At 43.3% G+C, this 18303-nt stretch overlaps 1 protein-coding gene across 4 annotated transcripts in view; it reads left to right on the top strand.

The window, feature by feature from the left end:
- The window catches only part of LOC112234558 (dachshund homolog 1), a 260077-nt gene that overhangs the window by 143208 nt on the left and 98566 nt on the right, over positions 1–18303 (top strand). For all 4 annotated transcript variants that reach the window (XM_024402737.2, XM_024402760.2, XM_024402751.2 and 1 more), the window contains exon 2: positions 6778–6893. In XM_024402737.2, the coding sequence (XP_024258505.1) occupies positions 6778–6893 (116 nt within the window). The remainder of the gene's footprint in view (positions 1–6777; positions 6894–18303) is intronic.

Raw genomic sequence — 18303 nt, 5'->3', positions numbered from 1 at the left:
TAGTAGCACTTTCAAACCCCCAAAACCCAAATAAAATTCAATGTACCCTAATATACATAACATTAATTCATATCTCAAAGTCTCTAAAAAGGATTGTGCAGTACAATATCTTGGTTTGGTAAGTTATACCGCACTTTCTCGATCAACCAAATACGCTATCCCAATCACATTGAGTTTTAAATTTAAACCATCTCTCTCTGCAATAATGCCCTACTTCTGAGGAGTTTATGTGCCAAGCTATTTAGGGAGTCAGCATCTGCAGTTTGACAAATAGCCTGGCTCTTTTGTTCTGGGCCAGTTTGAGTTCCATTGTCAATCCACTGTACAGCATGGTCCTGCATGGGCCCAGTAGATATATGAAAAGTATGGACATTCAGTAGTCAGGTGCTGCATAGAGAAAAAGAAATATAGGACAAAAGTGAAGTCCGCAACTCTAATACTTCCCAGTGAATTATAGTGACACACACATAAGACGGTTTGGCCCACTGGGATCTTTGTCAGGCTCAACCATATGGGAAGGACTATATAAAATGCTAGAGAGTTCATAATGGTTCGTAATGATCCCTGATGAGTGTTAATAAGTTAAAATGCCCTCAGTGTCTCCCTAATGCAATTCTCTCAGGACCTGTATGATATGATGAAAAGTATGGCTCATGCACCCAATGGCTAACATAATTTAACATTAAACTGAAATGAATTGAATATATCAAATATATTCAACCATACATTGCTTCTGGTATATACACTGAGTATACCAAACATTGTATGTCCTTTTGGTGGTAGACCATTCTTGATACACACAGGAAACTGTTGAGTGTGAAAAACCCAGCAGCGTTGACACAAACCGGTGTGCCTGGCACCTGCTACCATACCCTGTTCAAAGGCACTTAAATATTTGTTCTTGCCCATTCACCCATTAAATCCATGTCTCAATTGTCACAAGGCTTAACAATCCTTCTTTAACCTGTCTCCTCCCCTTCATCTACACTGATTGAAGTGGATTTAACAAGTGATATCAATAAGGGATCAGAGCTGTCACTTAGATTCACCTGGTCAGTCTACTGTATGTCATGGAAAGAGCAGGTGTTTTGTATAGTCTGTGTATACAGTGAGCACCATAATTCATTGGACAGTGACAATTTTTGTGACAAGTTACAAGTTATTTTGGTTCTGTGCTCTAGCAAGGTAAATATGCACTTTGAGTTTGAAAGGATACAATGACAATGAGGGTGAAGTGCAGACTGTCAGATTTGAGGGTATTTTCATACATATCGGATGAAGCGTTTAGAAATTATAGAAACTTTTGTACATGGACCCCCCCATTTTCAGGCATCAAAAATCATTGGACAGTTTAACATAATGTAGAATAAAGTAATTATTGTTAATATTTGGTCGCATATCCTTTGCATGCAATGACTGCTTGAAGTCTGCGATGCATCGACATCACCAGATGCTGGGTATCTTCCCTGGTGATGCTCTGCCAGGCCTGTACTGCAGCCATCTTCAGTTCCTGCTTCTACTTCCTCCTTCTACTTCTGTCTGCAGTCAGATAATCGATGCAGACAAGTGAGCCTGTTCCACTGGCAGCAACAGGCCCAAGCCATAACACCCCCTCCACCATGTTTCACGGATGAGGTGGTATGCTTTGGATCATGGGCATGTCTTTTTTTCTCTTCACACTTTCCTCTTTCCATCACTCTGGTACATGTTAATCTTTGTCTCATCTGTCCACAATACTTTTTTTTCCAGAACTCTTGGGGCTCTTTTAGGTGCTTTTTAGCAAACTGTAATCTGGCCTTTCTGTTCTTCAGGCGTATCAGTGGTTTGCATCTTGAAGTGTATCCTCTGTAGTCCTGCTGGTGTAGTCTTCTACGTATGGTAGACTTTGACACATCTACACCTGCATCCAGGAGAGTGTTTTTGATCTGTTGGGCTGTTGTCAGGGGGGTTTCACCATAGAGAGTATTCTCCTCAGTCTACCTGGTCTTCCTCAGTCTACCTGGTCTTTTGACATCATTGAGTTCACCAGGTTTTTTTTCTCGTTAATGATGAACCGAACTGTTAACTTGGGCATGCCCAGGGTTTTTGCAATGTTCCTGATTGATTTTTATTTCTGAGCTTTATGACGGCCAGCTTCATTTGCATCGACACGGCTGTCTTCATGTTGTCACACCCCAACAACAACCTACAAAGGCAATAGCAAAGTCTAGAATCAATAATATTCATCAACAGCTCTCCTGCATTCACTAACTACACAAATGAATACACCTGCCTAACGACACACATCTGTGAAGCCAATTCAACAAATACTTAGTACCTTAAAATGGGGGGACCATGTACAAAAGGTGCTGTCATTTCTAAACGGTTCATCCGAAATGTATGAAAATACCCTCAAATTAAAGCTGACAGTCTGCACTTCACCCTCAATGTCATTGTATCCTTTCAAACCCAAAGTGCTAGAGTACAGAACCAAAATAACAACAAAAATGCATTATGGGGCACACTGTATGTATATGTTGCATATTCCAAATTCTATACGGACAATTGATCATGCTAAATCTAGCCCATGCTAATATACATTATTGGGGTGCATGGTTATTACAATGCATGGTTATTAATTATGTCCCAGACATACTGTACTTCATGACCACAACATGCAGTGGCCCAATGACATCTGTTTCAGATGACACCCCCTATTCTGTTATGGTACAGCTTTCACCACCAGTGCTTTGTAGTCCACTGCATACAAAGTTGAAATGCTACCCCTCTAAATACACAGACATATCTTCTTCTAGCCTATCTAAACATGACTTCTACTAAACTGTTCCTTTCTACCGGGTACACACATCGTCTGGTCCCCTCTGGCCATCAGCTCCAAGTCGATGTGACATGTTTTGTCCACTGGAGTTTTTCTGCTTTTAGTTTTGTTTGAAAAAAGCCATTCACCCATCACATATGCCCTCTATTGAGGTCTTTCGTAAATAATTCAGACGGAGAATAAGTGAAAGTGATGACAGTAAAACTGTCTGAGATCTCTCTCTCATAACATCAAAGAGGTGGTGGCTCTGTAGAAATGGGAATTACATTTCCAGATGTCCCCAGGTTGAACGGACACTTATTTGTTCTCTCTCTCTTTTTCTTTCTTCTTTCTATCTCTCTATCTTGCTATCTTTTTACCTCCCTTTTGTTCACCATTTCTTCGCTCTTCTTTCTCTCTCGCTATCTTTTATCTCTCTCTCTCTCATTTGTGTGTGAGTCAGATAATGTGTGAGGGAGAGAGTACTTAGGCGGCATATAGGTAAATACACATCACAAAGAAAAAGGACTGAATAGATTAAACTTCTGAGACTGGCTGAACTGACACACCACTGTGTTGAACCGTTTATCATTGTGGGAAATGTCAATTGAGTTCAACTTCTACTCCTGTTGTTTGAGCATGAAACCTCTTTTCTTAAATTTCAATAATGTAAGGTGTGCGTTGCTGGTGGCAGGGAAGTCAGGCGCAGGAGAGCAGAACTGGGTAATAACCGGAGCAGTTTTATTAGCAAAACAAACAGCATCCAGAACAAAATGTGGGTACAAAATAACCCGTTAACGCGCACCAGTCATAGTACACAAGCACTTACAAATGTCATTTTGGTTTGGTCAGGGCATGAGTTGGGGTGGGCATTCTATGTTGTAGGTTCTATATTTTCTATTTCTGTGTGTTTGGCCGGGTGTGGTTCTCAATCAGAGGCAAGCTCTCTATCGTTGTCTCTGATTGAGAATCATACTTAGGTAGCCTTTTCCCACCTGTGTTGTGTGGGTAGTTGTTTTATGTTTTGTGTCTTTCTGCACCAGACAGAACTGTTTCGGTTTTGTTCGTTCTCTTCGTTGTTGTTTTGTTAATCAGTGTTCAGTTCAAATAATAAAGATGAACACGTACCACGCTGCACCTTGGTCCTCCACTCCTTCCAACAGCCGTTACAGAACTACCCCTCACCAAAGGATCAAGCAGCATGGTGAAAGGGACTCCTGGACAGGTGAGCAGCGCTATTTGGACAATGAGACAACCTGGGAGGAGGTAGAAAGGTGGTCGGTCGACCCAGGGAGAGTGCCGGAGCCCGCCTGGGATTCTCTGGAACAGTGCGAGGAGGGATACCGGAGAATGGAGTTGGCAACACGAACACGGCTGGCAAGGAAGCCCGAGAGGCAGCCCCCCCCAAAAAAAAAATGTTGGGGGCACACGGGAGTGTGGCAGAGTCAGGTTGGAGACCTGAGCCCAGTCCCCGTGCTTACCGTGGCGAGCATGGGATTGGTCAGGCTATGGGGTGATGCGCACTGTGTCTCGGCCGAGTATTCACAGGCCGGAATGCTCGGTGCCAGCTGGCATTCAGCCAGAACGGGTGGGGCCAGCTCTGTGCTCGAGACCGCCAGTGCACCTCCGCGGCCAGTGTGACCGGTGCCTCGGCCATGGAGGAGGCCGCCTGTATGTCTCCCCAGCCTGCTGCCAGAGTCTCCCTCCTGTCCGGGGCTGCCGGAGTATCCCTCCTGTCCGGAGCTGCCGGAGTATCCCTCCTGTCCGGAGCTGCCGGAGTCTCCCGCCTGTCCGGAGCTGCCAGAGTCTCTCGTCTGTCCGGAGCTGCCGGAGTCTCCCGCCAGTCCGGAGCTGCCGGAGTCTCCCGTCTGTCCGGAGCTGCCGGAGTCTCCCGCCTGTCCGGAGCTGCCAGAGTCTCCCGTCTGTCCGTAGCTGCCGGAGTCTCCCGCCAGTCCGGAGCTGCCGGAGTCTCCCGTCTGTCCGGAGCTGCCGGAGTCTCCCGTCTGTCCGTAGCTGCCGGAGTCTCCCGCCAGTCCGGAGCTGCCGGAGTCTCCCGCCTGTCCGTAGCTGCCGGAGTCTCCCGCCTGTCCGTAGCTGCCGGAGTCTCCCGTCTGTCCAGAGCTGCCGGAGTCTCCCGCCAGTCCGGAGCTGCCAGAGTCGCCCGCCAGTCCGGAGCTGCCAGAGTCGCCCGCCTTTCCGGGGCCCGCTTCGAGGGTCCCTGCTCCAGAGGCGCCACCTAAGTGGGCCAAGCCTAAGGTGGAGCGGGGTCCACGTCGCGCACCAGAGCCACCACCGCGGATAGATGCCCACCCAGACCATCCTCCGACAATTAATGAGGGAATGTAAACCAGGTGTGTGGGAAAACAAGACAAAACAAATGAAAATGAAAGGTGGATTGGCGATGGCTAGAAGACCGTCTACATCGACCGCCGAACACCGCCCGAACAAGGAGAGGAACAGACTTCGGCGGAAGTCGTGACAAATAAACTATTTTATATTTCAATAAGGCTGTTGATAATTTAGAAGATTCACTTTTGGAAGATCTGAGATGACTCCATGCAAAATATTGAGGATGATGTGATAAAGAACTATAGTATAACTGTGACTGTGGTCTTCTATAGAAGTGAAATATATATTTTTTCTCTGGCATGGGGAAGGGAAATGTAGTGTTGCTTAAAATGGACTATTATCACTGATAATGCATGCAACCAGTATCATGACTTGGCTATTCATTTTCTCCACCAAAGATACCTCTTCAGTCTATGTCCCATAATGGAATGTGCCTAATAAAATCCCTGCGTCTTGAATATGTGATCATATTGACAATAACTCCCATAGGCTTTTTCAAACTATAACTACGCCAACTAAAGTTTATATCGATTGCGATACAAAGCTTATTAATAAGTAACTGATTAAGATATGGGGGAATACATACACAGGGTACATCAGCTCAGCTCTGAAAGTAAGCCAGAGGAGTCATTTATCAAGTCCAAATCTGGGCTCCTTCTCATTTGCAGTAATAAACGGGGGCCCATCAAAAAGATCCAACAAGTCTGAATCACCGAATCACGTCGTCTCTCCTCCACCTCCCAGCTACGGCGTCACATTAAATCAAACAAGCGGAACATTTCCTAAGGCACCCAGTGGTTTTTAATTTCCTGAAGAACCTTAACATATCATTCATTACCAGAACTACACATATTTGGGTTTTTTCAAAGTCCTATAAATCAATAGTGGGGCCTGACTGCAATAATTATAGCAAGTTAACATGTAATTTCCAGGCCGAGAGGGCTGCTAGAGCGCTGCCGGCCTCAGCTAGGTTTTATCATATGCAAGTGAGGCAATTCAAATAGTGTGCTGGGATATTAATACGCGGGAGCAGGTAACGAGGTACGGCCGATGAATTATGCATCAAAAAGTGGTTGATCTTCAATAAAGGAAATAAATTCAGCGTGTAATCTAATTAGTTACGGGAAGTCTATTATGTTGGAGCGGCGGAAAGCAACTGTCCTTGAAAAGGGAATTTATTTACAGTACCGTGTTTTGTTGGCTCTCTGGAATGGAATTGCATTCTGCAGTGGTCCAAAATGTTAACACCTTCCTCTCCCCCATCTCTTTTTTCCCCTCTCACTCTCTCCTCCCTCTCTTTGTCTGTCTTTATTTCAACATGTATTTCAACATTTCTATCCTTCTACCTCTTCCTCATATGTGTCTTACTCTTTAACATATCTCTTTCTCTCCCTCTTTTCCCCTTCCCCCTCCCCTCTCTCCTTCACTCATCCCCCCCTTCTCTCGCTCTGCTCCCTGGCCGACATCTGCTTACCTTACCCTATTACATTTTTCCCTCCATTCTGTTTGACTTATTACGGTGATGTGTGTGTGGGGGGGGAGGGGTATTGAGGATTGTTTTTAGGTAAGGGAAGATGTCTCTATAGAGAGAGCATCAAAAGTTCAAGTCCTCTTTCTTCTGTCTCTCCCAGCTCCAGACCAGGCAGACCTCCCAAGAGGACCCAGAGTGTGACATCATCAGAGAACCCACACATCATGCCTCACTCTGTCCCTGGCCTCATGTCCCCTGGAACCTTCCCATCCTCAGGTATGTATTGTAGTTACACACAAACAAAGACGCATGCATACACGCAAGTGCACACTAACATACACACACACGAGGCACACACAAACACGAACACACACATGCACGCACGCAAAAACACACACATACAGTATTTGCACATAGTCAATGTATACATACACACACACATATTTGTGCACCTACATACACACACATGCACGGACACACACACACACACACACACACTGAAACAATCCTCCATACCCTCAGCACCCCCAAAGCACGCCATGCTTCCCTCTCCTTGTCCTCTAAACTGCAAGCAGAGCGAAGTGACGCATGCACACACAACCACCAGACAACCATCAGACAACCAGCAGCTCGTTTGAACTAGTTCACAAATTGTTTGTTTTTTTAACTCATCCCCCGGAAACGGAGAGAGAGAGAAAAGGAAGGAAAGAGACAGAAAGGGAGAATAAATTGGAGTGAAGTCCTATTCTCTCAGATTATTTTAGTAGATGCTGCGTTTCGCCTTGAGAGCATTCTAATTAGTGCGATTAAATCCACTCCACTGGTGTATGTACATAGGCATGGTTGATGCTAAAGCAAGCTTTATTGCCACAAGAATCAACAACAACCGTTTGTGACCTAACGTGCCCCCGGGCGAGTCTTAATGCAGCTAATGCTTTTGTTCTATTTGTGGCTGGTTGCATTGTGACGTCTTTGATGTCGCTGGGTGTAAATGCTCTGATTTGCATATTTAGTTTTTCCCCCTCATTTATTTAGATTTTTCCATATTTAATAATATTTTACTGTCTTTAAGTTTCTCTTAACTCTTAGTTTTGCTGTATTTAGCCATCTTGCAAGAAACAACTAAACTGCATAGAATTTGTTTTGTTTTCTTTGTAATCTTACAAGTTTGCCTCCAAGATTTTGCTATGCTTGAGTATTTCTGAAAATCTTCCTACCTTACACTCACATTTTCTCATCGAGAAAAAACAGCGTGGGAGTGAGTTATTTTCTTTCCAAGGCAAAAAATAATAATATTCACCTGAGAAATGTTTTAAATTCAATAGCAGACACAGATTGGCCACATTCTTAACAATGGAGGCTCACAGATCAATGCCCAGCTTTGAACTCTGGGAGTGTGGTGAGGTCACATACTATCTGTGTCTTGTTTGGAATGACTCAAAAGGCCATTCGGTACAGCAAAGCAGGACAAAGATGAGAAAGCCATGGTTTTATTTAGTGGAACATAAAGCAACAGAAAAGCCTTTTGATATCCCTCCCCTTTAAGCCCCGATGGAGTCTATGACCTTGACATTTAGTCAGGTTATTCAGGAAAGCAAGATAAAGTAATTTAGTTTTTTTGGTCCCCTCGTAACTTCCTTTCTATGTGTGGCCGCAAAAGCCAAGGTGGCTGAACTTTCTCCCTAACTGGCTTCTGTGGTTTGATTATGGTACAAAGTTAGTAACAAGTTATGACAAATGATTCTTCAAAATGATGCAAAGTGACCATACATAGTAGTTTGCTTACTAGCAATGGAATACTACTCAGTCCTGTACCCTGTCTCTGCAGAGCAGGTGACTCCATTTAACAAAAATCTGTCCCCCATGATGCATTGCATCAAATCCGGCAAATCACCCAATAACCCAATCTTCTCCGATGGCCACCTGCATGGAAACTTCACTGACAGAGAGTCACAGATATTGTTCAACCAATGAAGGTTCTTTGAAAATGTGGACTTTTTTAAAAGTTTTGTAGTGCCAAAGTTGAGATACAGTGCATTATGAAAGTGTGCTTTGCACACAATGACTCAATGACTTATATTTTGAGAAAGCCTATTTATGTGAGAGACATTGTTGACATGTGTATGTTTTGCCCTTGACACCAGTTCAATTCAGGGAAGGGTGTCTTAATTTGCCTTGGTTTCAATTTAAGGAAACCTCCTTTGCTCGTGTGTGTGCACGTGTGTGTATGTATGCATTTGTGTGCTTTTGTGCAAGTTTATGTGTGTGCTTGGATGTGCTTGTGTGTGTGTGTGTGTGTGTGTGTGTGTGTGTGTGTGCATGCATCTATGTGTGTGCATGTGTGCTTGTGTGTGTGTGTGTGAGTGCATGAATCTGCGTGTGAGTGCATGAATCTGCGTGTTTGCATGTGTGCGTGTGTGTGTTCTTGTGTGTTTGTGTGTATTTTTGTGTGTGTGTGTATGCATGAATCTGCGTGTGTGCATGTGTGTGCGTGTGTAATGTGTGTGTGTGTGTGTGTGTGTGCATGAATCTGTGTGTGTGTGTGTGCATGAATCTGCATGTGTGTGTGTGTGTGTGTGTGTGTGTGTGTGTGTGTGTGTGTGTGTGCATGTGGGTGCGCCCCAGGGATTGGGGTTGCTCTGGAGTCTTTCCAGTTGCTGATGCATTACAGGCAGATTGGCCCACTAAATGGGATGCCGTGGACTGACAGCACACATAGATGACATCTCCTTTACTGTAGAGAGGCTTTCTGAACAGCCTGCATTCAGAGACTCACACTCTGGCCACTACCTAGGCACCCATCTTCACGACTATATCCTAGCTCTGCACACACACACAACTTCCCATTACAGCTTCCAGTTCGCCGCTGGTCACAAGGTTTGTGCGTATCTGTAATTGATACACAATTTTTCATGTGAATAGCGCTGAGTTCAAGTGCCGCGGGTGCGGTGTACCCGAGGACTCGCAGAACTCCAAAACCCCAGTTTGTCACTGCCACTACCGTCGTCACAGCCAGCCCATGCATAAAAGGAAGCTTCCCCAAATCCATGCTCATTGACATGGACTGTCTCTCCTTTCTGCTACTTAGCTTAACCTCTGCATCTCAGAAACAGTTTTAGTTACTGTTTCAGCGCTGCACGTAAGAGTAGAGAGCGAGAGACAGGGGGGACCATACAGTAGCATTACAGAGAGAGAGATAGAGAGGAGGCGCAAGCAAAGAGAGAGAGGGAGGCATAGATCATAAAGAGAGAGAGAGATATAAAGAGAAAGCAACACAACAGATAAAACACAGGTCATTCTTTATCACTGCCTGAAGGGAAAAAGAGACGTAAAAGTCGGTCTTTCTTTTGTGTACCGATGTGGAGTTAATCTAATTTTAATTGAATTACTCCCATCGGTTGGTGTTGAGAAGGGCTGTGGCATCAGGGTGGGTGTTTGTCGTAAGAGAGAAATGTTCTGACATTGGTCGCAGGTATGGGGTAGCTTTGCGTGTTAATTAATGATGAAGATCCTGACAATATGCAGAGGCATGACAGCGTTAAGCCAGTCGAGGCTGCCACTTCCTTTGCATATTAATAGATGCTTCATTTTTATTTAATATGACAGCTGCTCCGAGGGCAACCATCAGACCTCGTCTCTATTATTTGCTGTTTTCTGACTCTGACTCTCCTCCTCTGCCATGCTGTTTTCCATTTGTCGAAATTGGGGCGTTGGGAAGGGTGTTTGCTTTCCAACTTGTGTGGTGTGTCCATACCATGCAACACTGGGTTATGTCCATTAGGCACCAAATGAAAGAAAATGGACTGCTTGGACTTTTCCAATGAGAAACACTCATTTTTGTTTCCCGTTGCAAAATGTTTTCTGTTGCGTGCGCTAATGAACATGACCCTGTTGTGTTGGTGTTTGTTTGTGGCCAAGGAGGATTCTGTGTGTGTGTATATGAGATGACCAGACGAAAAAACCTGTCTGTGAATCTTTTAGGGTGAATTTGAAAGAATCCATGATGTCTGTATTTTGTTTGCATAGTACTGAATGCAGATTAGGAGGAGGGTGTGGGATGGGCCTTTTGACATTTACACGTCTAGTCGTTTTAATAGACTTGTTGCACTGTTCGGAGATCTTGATGCCTCCTTGTTAGATTGAGTGTAAGGTGGGTGCGTGTTATGAGCTATTGACAATAGATTGGCTGAAATGAAATAATTATATGAACAAAGGTTTCAATTTACACTTATATTATGTAAAGATGGGGTTCGGAAGGTGGGGGTCAGTCTCACCGAGTCCCTTTATCATAGATAAGTAGATCTGGATGAATCTGTTAGTTTTTTATTGGGTGTTTTTTTTTTTTTCTGCTAAACGTCCTTTCTTGGAAGAGATACCTTTCAATAATTTCTCTGAACATCACAATGGCTTCTAGATTAGATCAATGTCTCTGATGATTTGAGCACATTTGGTCAATAATTTGTAATCACAATATGCACTAAGTGTACAAAACATTAGGAACACCTTCCCAATATTGAGTTGCACCCCCTTTTGCCCTCAGAACAGACTCAATTTATCGGGTCATGGACTCTACAAGGTGTCGAAAGCGTTCCACAGGGATGCCGGCCCATGTTGACGCCAATGCTTCCCACAGTTATGTCAAGTTTGCTGGATGTCCTTTAAGTGGTGTACCATTCATGATGCACATGGAAATCTGTTGAGTGTGAAAAACCCAGCAGCGTTGCACTTCTTGACCCTCTCAAACCAGTGCACCTGGCACCTACTACCATACCCCATTCAAAGACACTTAAATATTTTGTCTTACCCATTCATTCTCTGAATGGCACACATACACAATCAATGTCTCAATTGTATCAAGGCTTAAAAATCCTTCTTTAACCTGTCTCCTCCCCTTCAACTACACTGACATCAATATGAGATCATAGCTTTCACCTGGTCAGTATATGTCATGTAAAAAGCAGGTGTTCCTAATGTTTTGTAAACTCAGTGTACATCAAACCTACACAGTAGGTGAAGTAAAAATTGCACATGCATACATCACAATGCATCAGTGAATGCCATCTTCTGTACTATAAAAGTCCTTTATGCCGCACCTGATTTGTGGCGGAATTAATCTTAGTAACAACCCCGGAGGTGATTTCAATATTTACTCTGCAGTCTACTCTGCATACATCTCATTTGGAAAACAGTTGACTCTTGGCCATTAGACAGAAATGAAAGCTGACCTTCAGGCTGGGCAGAGGCCACATTCATTACCAAGCCTCATGTGTGCGTGTGTGTGTGTGTGTATGTGCATTTGTGTATGTGTCGTTCTCATGCATATGGAACAGCAGAGAGGTGCCATTGCAAACGAGCGGGCCTTGGTGACATGATGTATACTGTTCGTCAATATGGTCCCAATGTATTTTAAGATGCAAACGAGGCTTTAAATGATATGCACCTCCCTGTCAGTGGCTCAGTTGGTCTCACCATCTGCATATCAGCTGCTGGAGAGAGGAGTGTGTGCTTGTGTGTGTGCATTGGGGATTAGATTAGAGTTTATTAGTCACATGCACAGGGCACAGTGAAATTCTTAAGCTCCAACAGTGCCGATCAAAAAGGGCAGGAAAAAACAATAATAATAATAATAATAAACATATTGACAACTGTAACTATGAGGGATGCACCGATACTAAATTTTTGCCCGATACCAATATCCGATATTTTCCTTGCCAAAAAAAACCTGATGCCGACACCCGATATTTCAAATTTTAGCAGCCTTTTAAGCATTCTAGTACAGTTAAATAGTTTAAACACACACACACAAACACACACACACCAAAAAGTTACTTTGTTGGCATTTACATATGTCCCCATTACCAATAAAACATGATCATAACCTATTAAATTCACTTACTTGCTGTGCTGTTTCGTTGTTCATTTGTTCAGTCTCAACCAGGATTGCATCATACAGGTCAAGCACTGAAGTTTCAGCTCTGTCTGTCCGTGGCCTCTCTTCTTTGGTGCGCACTGTCACTGTGTCCGTTTCTATCTTGTCCAGCTGTGTCCAACATTTCACAAAAACCCTATTTCTTGTCTGCATCAAAGTAGGGGTTCTTGTACGTAGCATCGAGCATGGTGGCGACACAGTAAAAGAGAGAATGCCACCGGATCACTTGTTCACAGCCTCTTGTAGAGTACTTTTGCAAGTTTTAACCCCACGGTCTTTGTCTTCAGTTTTGTTTCAGCAGGAGTTTCAATGTCATGACAGAGGGTATCACTTCTGCTGCAGACACAGTTGATGAGCTTATTTCTCCAGTCAGTTGTTCGAATGGAGCTAGGAGTGTGTTCATGTTTCTAAGTTTCAAACATGTTCTCAAATGCCATGAAATGGCAGCAGCGGTATGAGAACGAGCACATTCTTGAGCATGCAATACGGCTTTCCTCAGTACGAAATCCTCGTAGACCCACTGTGCTGTCAGACTCAGCATGCTCATGGGGCTGACATTGCTGGTCCAAATGTCAGTCATGAAGCTAATAGTAGTGACGCCCATAGCAAGTGGCTTGGTGTTAAGCAAGTAGCTTGGCTTGGATTTTCCCTTTGAGTTGTCTCGATAAAATGTTCTTACTCTTTCAAAGGACTGCTGGACTCGAACTTGTTTAGTTGTTGGAAGTGTACACTTAGTATTTTTCTGCTTTTGTTCTGTGTAGCACTGTATTTTTCGTGGCGTTATTATGTCGTCTACCTACAGTATGTTATATAGGTATGCACAGCAGCTTTGACATCGGTTTTGCATATCGGAGTTAAACTAGACAATTAGGCATTTTTAGCTAATATCAGCCGATTCCTAAATGCTTACCGATATCTTGTGCTCCCTAGGGGGGTTGAAGCGATTGGCCAGTCATACAGTTTTTGCCATGACGCTCCTATACTCGTCTGAGTGATGACACACACACACACACACTTGCACAAACATACATCCCACCATGCATACACATACCATTAATTACAAACAGAAATAATGGCATCATGTCATTACATATGTGTTATCCTGGCTCCATGTGTTCAATACAGTGTTTGCGGGGGTGGCGACACACCCACTCCGATTCGCATACCGTCCAAACAGATCTGCAGATGATGCAATCTCGATTGCACTCTACACTGCCCTCACCCACCTGGACAAAAGGAAGACCTATGTAAGAATGCTGCTATTTGACTACAGCTCAGCATTCAACACTATAATCCTCTCCAAACTCATCACCAAGCTCAGGACCCTGGGACTGAACATCTCCCTCTGCAACTGGATACTGGACTTCCTGACGGGCTGCCCCCCAGGCGGTGAGGGTAGGCAACTTCACCTCCGTCACACTGACAATCAACATGGGGGCCCCTCAGGGGTGTGTGCTTAGTCCCTTTCTATACTCCCTGTTCACCCACGACTGCATGGCCACACATGACTCCAAAACCATCAAGTTTGCTGACGACACAGTGGTGGTAGACCTGATCACCGACGATGAGACAGAGATAGGGAGGTCAGAGAGCTGGCAGCGTGGTGCCAGGACAACAACCTGTCCCTCGGTGTCAGCAAGACAAAGGAGCTGATAGTGGACTACAGGAAACGGAAGGGTGAGCATGCACCCATACACATCAATGGGGCTGTAGTGGAGCAAGTCGAGAGATTCAAGTTCCTCGGTGTCCCCATCACTAAGGAATTAACATGGTCCACACACACTGTTGTGAAGTGGGCATGAGACGGCGGCGAGTACGGCCCAATACATCACTGGAGCCGAGCTCCCTGCCATCCAGGACCTCCATATCAGACGGTGTCAGAGGAAGGTCCCAAAAAATTATCAAAGACTTCAGCCACAAAAGCCATAGACTTCTCTCTGCTGCTCCACAGCAAGCGGTACCAGTGCACCAAGTCTGGAACCAACAGGAACAGCTTCGACCCCTGCTCTGCTGCTCCACAGCAAACCCCCAAGCCATAAGATTGCTAATCAAATGGCTACCCGGACTACCTGCGTTGACCCTTTTCATAACTAAGTCTTACATTACTTGTTAGATACTACTGCAATGTTGGAGCTAGAAACACAAGCATTTCACTACACCAACTTTAACATCTGCAAATATGTGTGTGTGACCAACACATAAAATCAAATATGATTTGTGTGCACATACTGGACTCTACCCACACCCCAACACACACACGCATAACATGTGCACATGCATACTGATGCCACACACACACACACTGCTGCTACAAATCAGTCTATTATCTATCCTGTTGCCTAGTCATTTTACCCCTATCTATATGTACATAGCTACCTCAAACCCCTGCACATCAACTCAGTACTGGTACTTCCTGTATATGGCCATGTCATTTACTGTGTATTTATTCCTAGTCACTATTTCTATATAAACACCTGTATCTGTATTGTTGGAAAAGGACCCATAAGTAGGCATTTCACTCATTTCACTCACCAAAACTGACAACAAGCTCAAGTTTTTATAGTGCAAAATTAAGGAGTTTGACACCAGGATCAAGAAATTGCTGGTGACAACATTAATACAGTGCCACTTTGATTACGCCTCTTCATGAAGAAAATGGAGCAGGTGGTACAGAACAACATACTCAGATACAGTGCCTTCAGAAACTATTCACACCCCTTGACTTTCTCCACATTTTGCGTGTTACATTTTTTTGTCAACGATCTACAAAATAATCTGTCAAAGTGGAAAAAAAAATAAAACACTAATATTTTGATTAGATAAGTATTCAACCCCCTGAGACAATACATGTTAAAATCACCTTTGGCAGCAATTCCAGCTGTGAGTCTTTTTGGGTGAGTCTAAGTGTGTTTCAGGTTATTGTCCTGATGAAAGTTGAATTCATCTCCCAGTGTCTGGTGGAAAGCAGACTGAACCAGGTGTCCTCTACGATTTTGCCTGTTCTTAGCTCCATTCTATTTATTTTTTATTCTGAAAACTCCCCAGTCCTTAACAATTAGAAGCATACCCCTAACATGATGCAGCTGTGACGTGGTGAGGTTGGACCCAGGTGCAGAGAACAGACCAGACGAGGAAACAGTGGTTAAGGATAAACGTAATACTTTACTAAGAAACGGTAGCCACAGGATCACAGTACACTTGAAAAAACAACACACACTAAGACTCACTCACTCACTCACTCAGTAACCAATTCAAGCTTCTGCTAAGATAAACAGAAAACACAACTATTTTAAAGGGGAACTCATTATGAGTAATAGCACACCTGAGTGTCATCATTGTCTCTAGGATGGTCTCTGCTGCCCTCTGGTGACAGGTGGAACCATGACAGTAGCAACCACTATGCTTGGAATAGAGAGTGGTATTCCGTATTGTGTTGCATTGATTTGTCCCCCCCCGGGCAGAACATTGTGTATTCAGGACAAAAAGTTAATTGCTTTGCCACATTCTTTGCAGTATTACTTTAGTGCCGTTTTGCAAACAGGATGCATGTTTTGGAATATTTTTATTCTGTACAGGCTTCCTTCTCTTCACTCTGTCAATTAAGTTAGTATTCTGGAGTAACTACAATGTTGTTGATCCTGTAGTTTGGTGGAAATTATACAACCATTATGTAGAAATGATGTTAAATATAATAATAAGCTACATTTATTCATCTGACACCATTATCATGTGAATGCCATAGCCCCATAATCGTATCCAGTGGCTATAGCCAAAGTAGGGAGCCTTGCGAAACCACTCGGAATTCTATAAATTGCACGTGTCTAGGTTTACCGTTATGCAATTAATAAGAGGCTAAGGGACAAGGAGCTAATATCTTTGTCCTAGCATTAAATGATTGAGTTCACCTTAGCTCAGAGTTGCACAGTTAGAAGCTAAACACATGCTATGTGTATAGTGTTCAAATAGCCCTACTAAATTATAAACGTATAGTCAATCAAATAATTACTCTGTCAAACAAGGAATACATACTCAATTCAACGAATCAAGGAAGAGTTAACACTCAAACTATTAAAGTGTACATGAAACACATGACACATTACAGACTACTCAGAGTAAATGACTAAATGATTGACTGGTAAATGATCACCAATAGGCTGAGACTTAATATGGATACACATGTTTTCAGGTCAGAATATTCGCAAAGAGAAAAAATTAAGAGAAGCGCTTAATAACAACTTATCTAAATATGAACAAATTCACTGTCCTTTTAACTAAATTCAATCAGAAACTCACGCCCAACCTGAATTAGCATTTACAGTATTTGCACTTTGCTAGTAAAAACAATAGACAGGGAAACACACCCAGATTGTAATCTAATCAACTCAATTTAAATGATTCACCCCTGTGTCACTCCTCTTTGATCTATCCACCATCCAACAAACAAAATAACAGAGTTTCCCTGTAACAATAAATCCATAGCACTTACAGTACAATAAAACATACTAACATTCATAGCTTATTATGAATTCTAAAACATGAAAAAGTTTAATCTGTCTTCACATGAAGTTGAACATGAAGTTGTCCATGGCGGCAGGTAGCCTAGTGGTTAGAGTGTTGGGCCAGTAACCGAAAGGTTGCTGTATTGAATCCCTGAGCTGACAAGGTAAAAATCTGTTGTTCTGCCTCTGAGCCAGGTAGATAACCCACTGTTCCCCGGGCGCCGAAGTCATGAAGATGTTGGTTAAAGGCAGCCTCCTGCACCTCTCTGATTCAAAGGGGTTGGGTTAAATGTGGGAACATACCTCCTTGTAGAAAACCACAGATAAAGGTGTGTTTAATCCTACCCAAACAATGTCATAAATCATGATTGAGTCATCACGCTGGGCCTCAGTGACCTCATTGACTACCAGTTGCGAGTATCACCTTCTCTCATTTTTCCACTACAATCCATCCTCCGTTTTGTCCTATTACAGCCATTCGACTTTAACTGTTTTAAAGTCACTATTGACCTCATGGTGAAATCTCTGAGCAGTCTACTTCCTCTCCGGCAACTGAGTTAGGAAGGACGCCTGTATCTTTGTAGTGACTGGGTGAATTGATACACCATCCAAAGTGTGATTAATAACTTCACCATGGTCAAAGGGATATTTAGTGTCTGCCTTTTTTTTTTACCCATCTATCAATAGGTGCCCTTCTTTGTGAGGCATTGGAAAACCTCCCTGGTCTTTGTGGTTGAATCTGTGTTTGAAATTCATAGCTTGACTGAGGGACCTTATAGATAATTGTATGTGTGGGGTACAGAGATGAGGTCGTCATTCAAAATCATGTTTAACACTGTTATTGCAAACAAAGTCCACACAACTTACTATGCGACTTGTGACACAAATTTCTACTCCTGAACTTGTTTAGGCTAAATATTTATTAGGGGTTAAATATTTATTGACTCAAGACATTTCAGCTTTTCATTTTAAATTAATTTGTAAAAATGTCAGAAAAACATAATTCCACTTTGACGTTATGGGGTGTTATTTGTGACATATGATGACATAAAATGACTTAAAATCGCAATTGAATACATTTTAGCTAGTGAGTTCAGGGCAGCTGAATTGTGCGCAGCAGAGGGTGGCGTACAATTGGCACACAATTGGCCCAGCATCGTCCGGGTTTGGCATTGTAAATAAGAATTTGTTCTTAACTGACTTGTCTAGTTAAATAAAGGTTAAAAAACCTGGAATGTTTCCAGTAGAACAAGTAGCA

The sequence above is a fragment of the Oncorhynchus tshawytscha genome, linkage group LG03 (assembly GCF_018296145.1).
Source record: "Oncorhynchus tshawytscha isolate Ot180627B linkage group LG03, Otsh_v2.0, whole genome shotgun sequence".
Classification (NCBI taxonomy): Eukaryota; Metazoa; Chordata; class Actinopteri; order Salmoniformes; family Salmonidae; genus Oncorhynchus; species Oncorhynchus tshawytscha.
This window is presented reverse-complemented; position numbering and strand designations above follow the sequence as displayed.